This window comes from Fragaria vesca, linkage group LG5 (assembly GCF_000184155.1).
Source record: "Fragaria vesca subsp. vesca linkage group LG5, FraVesHawaii_1.0, whole genome shotgun sequence".
NCBI classification, from domain to species: Eukaryota; Viridiplantae; Streptophyta; class Magnoliopsida; order Rosales; family Rosaceae; genus Fragaria; species Fragaria vesca.
In genome coordinates this window covers 19,000,667-19,004,465 of record NC_020495.1, presented here as the reverse complement: position 1 = coordinate 19,004,465, position 3,799 = coordinate 19,000,667, and the positions used below count along the sequence as shown (strand labels likewise).

At 39.7% G+C, this 3,799-nt stretch overlaps 1 protein-coding gene across 1 annotated transcript; it reads left to right on the top strand.

The window, feature by feature from the left end:
• Positions 1-331: 331 nt before the first annotated feature.
• LOC101313216 (microfibrillar-associated protein 1-like) lies at positions 332-3,495 on the top strand. The gene is made up of 3 exons (XM_004300049.1): positions 332-537; positions 779-2,056; positions 3,136-3,495. The coding sequence occupies exons 2-3, from the start codon at positions 867-869 to the stop codon at positions 3,248-3,250; spliced, it is 1,305 nt and encodes a 434-aa protein (XP_004300097.1). The 5' UTR covers positions 332-537; positions 779-866; the 3' UTR covers positions 3,251-3,495.
• Positions 3,496-3,799: the final 304 nt, after the last annotated feature.

Here is a 3,799-nt window from a genome sequence, read left to right as displayed (position 1 = left end):
AATCCTACGTCGGAAACCGCCGCACAACTCTGATGAACCGCCCCTGGTAAATTTGAATCCTACGCTTCAGATGAAATTGCTATATAATGTTTTTGGTGTCCTTTTACTTCTAGGGTTAGGGTTTCATCTCTTTATAAATAGATCTCAAATTCCTGCCATTGGGTCACTATTTATTGCGCTAAGAATTGATTTGCAGGGGCGGAGCTAGCCCAGTGTTGACTGGGCTGGATCCCAGATGAAGTTGAAGCCCAAAAAAAAAACCAACTTACTAATAAAAAAAAAAAATATATATATATATATACCCAAATCCTTTACCCATCGTTCTCAACTTCTCATTCTCACTACTCACAACCACGCCCAAAGCCCCAAATCCTTTGCCCATCGTAGACTGGCCCCTGGCCGTCGCTCTCGCCAGTCGATCTCGCCGCCGTCGCCCTTCAGCCCTTGGTCGTCGCTCCTGCCGATGCCCATCCCAGATTCCCAATCCGGCAGTCCCCGATCCGTACTTCCTGACTTCTTGTCTTCCTCAATCCTCAGGTATGGCTATTGGCTAATGGCTCTTTGCCTAAACTTTGATTCTTTGAATCAAACTATATAATTTATTAGGGAATAGGGATTACTAAATTTTGATTGTTGTTTGACTTGTTCTTTGCGTAAATTTTGATTGTTATTTTACTAAATTAGGGAATAGAATTCAATAGGGAATACTGGAATAGGGAATAGAATTCAGTTAACTACTTAACTATATGTTTTGATTTGTGTTTTGTTTTCGTTTCAGTGAAATTTTGGTTCAACATACTTGATAGGATTAGAAACCCGGAAGAGAATAGAGCTTTTTATTTTTAGGAATCAGGTCAGCGGCAGCAATGTCGGTGACGGCAGGTGTTAGTGATACTGTGATTGCCATTAGGGATAAGCTGAGAGGTAAAATTGGACAAACTAAGGTTAAGAGGTATTGGCCCGGAAAAGCTCCCGAGTGGGGAGATGATGCGAATGAAGATGGCGATATTAGGATGTCTGCGGCTGCCTCCCTCGAGAAAGCCTTCCCCACTCAGGATTATTCGGATGTCGGAAGGAAAGATGATCCGAGGCTGCGTCGTTTGGCTGAGAGCAGGATAGATAATCGTGAGGATGTTAGGGCTGATCATAGGCGTATCCGGCAAGCTGAGATTGTTTCGACGATTGAAGAGGAAGCCAGGAGGCAGGAAGGCATAGATGCGGAGGAAGAGGATCCGGATGCTTTAGAGGAAAAGAGGAGAAGGATTAAGGAGAGGTTGCGTCAGAGGGAGCAAGAAGAAGCTCCACTCCTGCCCTCGGAAGATGAGGAAGAAGATAAGGAAGAGGAGGAGGAAGAGGAATCAGAGTATTCAACTGACTCTGAAGATGAGCATGGTGGTATGATGATGCTGAAGCCAGTTTTTGTTCCCAAGGCTGAGAGAGATACCATCGCTGAACGGGAGCGAATTGAGGCAGAAGAACTGGCCCTTGAGGAAGCAAGGAAGAAAAAATTGGAGGAGAGGAAAAGAGAGACAAAGCAGATTGTGGTTGAGGAAATCCGAAAGGATGAAGAGATTCAGAAAGGTATGGAACAGGACGCTAACATTGCTGATATTGATACTGATGATGAACTTAACGAGGCCGAGGAGTATGAAGCTTGGAAGGCAAGAGAGATTGCCAGGATCAAGAGGGATAGGGAGGAAAGGGAAGCATTGTTGAAGGAAAAGGAAGAGATTGAAAGAGTAAGAAATATGACAGAAGAAGAGAGGAGGGAATGGGAGAGGAAGAATCCTAAACCTGCACCACGACCAAAGCAAAAGTGGAGGTTCATGCAGAAATACTACCACAAAGGCGCTTTCTTCCAGTCGGACGCAGATGACCATGCTGCAACTGTTGGAACAGATGGAATTTTCACTCGTGATTTCTCTGCTCCAACTGGAGAAGATAAAATGGACAAAACTATATTGCCGAAGGTCATGCAAGTCAAGCATTTTGGTCGTAGTGGGAGGACAAAATGGACCCATCTTGTGAATGAGGATACTACTGACTGGAACAATCCGTAAGTTGACTTTCCCTAAATGAATTATCATCTATTTTGTTTATCACTTAACTATGTGTGTGGTCATGTGTTTACAATATGCATTGTTCACTTAAGATTCTATTGGTTAGAGAATACTAAGATATGGAGGCATCTATAATGGTACTGTAGCACAACATTTTCTTTTAAGATACTGTAGCATCAACATTGTTGAATCCTATGTGCTGATTTACGGGTACGTCTGGAGATTAGCATAAGAAATGTGACACAAGGATACAAGTATAAAATTATTAGTCACTTAAGTTAGAGTTCTAAAGGGTTTATTTGCAACAACTAGCATTCATTGATGAAACGTTCTTCGTATCTTGCTAGAAGAACTGCGGCTAAGCCTTCTAATAGGTTGAATATATAGTTCACTTTACTGTTGCTTTTTGGTTTTGGGCTTTTTTAGGCCTCATTGCAAAGACAAAAAAGAAGAAGAAAAGATATATTTATTTTGTATCAATTGCACTAGGGGAGACAAAACAGTATTGATTATGACATCATATATGTAAAGCAAACTTTAACTTTCCAAGATAATTAGAATAGAGTGACTATCGTCTTAACTATGTAAGACAACTATGTTAACTAATCTAGTGGATGCCAGAAAGTTTTCTAATGTCGATCTTGAAGTGATTTTGAGAAACCTTTACGGACGTCAAACTCTGAAACTAGTGCTACATTTTCGCAACTAAACCCTAGAAGATTCTTGATGTAGGTTAGCTGTTCTGGATATTTGAACGTCACATTATAAGATCCTTACTGCTTGTCATGCTTCTAATTATTGAACATTTATTGTTTGTTTTGTTTGAGTATTTACTTGTAACAATTTCTTCTGGTCATATTGATATTGTTACATATATTTTCATTTTGTGCAATTTGTTATTTCAATGAGAGAGCATCATCTGACTTGGTAGTTTAGAGATTCAATTATATTTGCAGTCTATAGCTGTGCTTCTAGCTTTCAAAGGCTGTGCGTAGACCTTAAGTTTCAATTTCTGTGGCTAGAACAAAATTTCATTTTGGGTCTGAGGTTGAGTTTACTGCTTTTTGCATTTCAGGTGGACCTACAATGATCCTCTTCGGGGAAAGTACAATGCTAAAATGGCAGGAATGAATGCCCCTATAGAGAAACCCAGAGGAAGCAAGAAGTTGAAGGATCACAAGTATTATTGAGTTTCACGACTCTCTGTCTCATCTAGGCGTTAAAAGCCAGGTTTCTGTTTAAATGTTTTCTTGGATGATATACATGCTTCAGGTGGTACTAGTGCATGAATCTTCACATTGTAGAATTTGCTAGTCTGATCACTGGTCCTGGTTTCATAATAGTATTTTAATGTAACTCGAGACTAGAATTACTACTGTAGAATGATTTCTGAAAATTTTACCTCTATTGTCCTAGTTAATATTCATACTTGTTCATTATTGTGTATTTTAATCTTATTGTCTTGGTACCCATTTCCTAGACTTACCAGAGTAAGAAATCTAATTAACAACCGAAGTTATATAAAAGAATCCCAGAATTGCTTAGATACCAACAATCAAAGGGAACTTTAAAAAAATTTCATAGTTCTTGAGCACAAGTTGTGTTGCTCCCATCTCTACATCAATATCCTCTTCCATCCAGGTGGTTGTCTAGTTATTTCTTTACTCTTGTTGTGGAGCTAATAGTTGCAAAATTCGTGTGCATTTAGTGTTAATTGGACCACTATTTGGTAGGAGTTA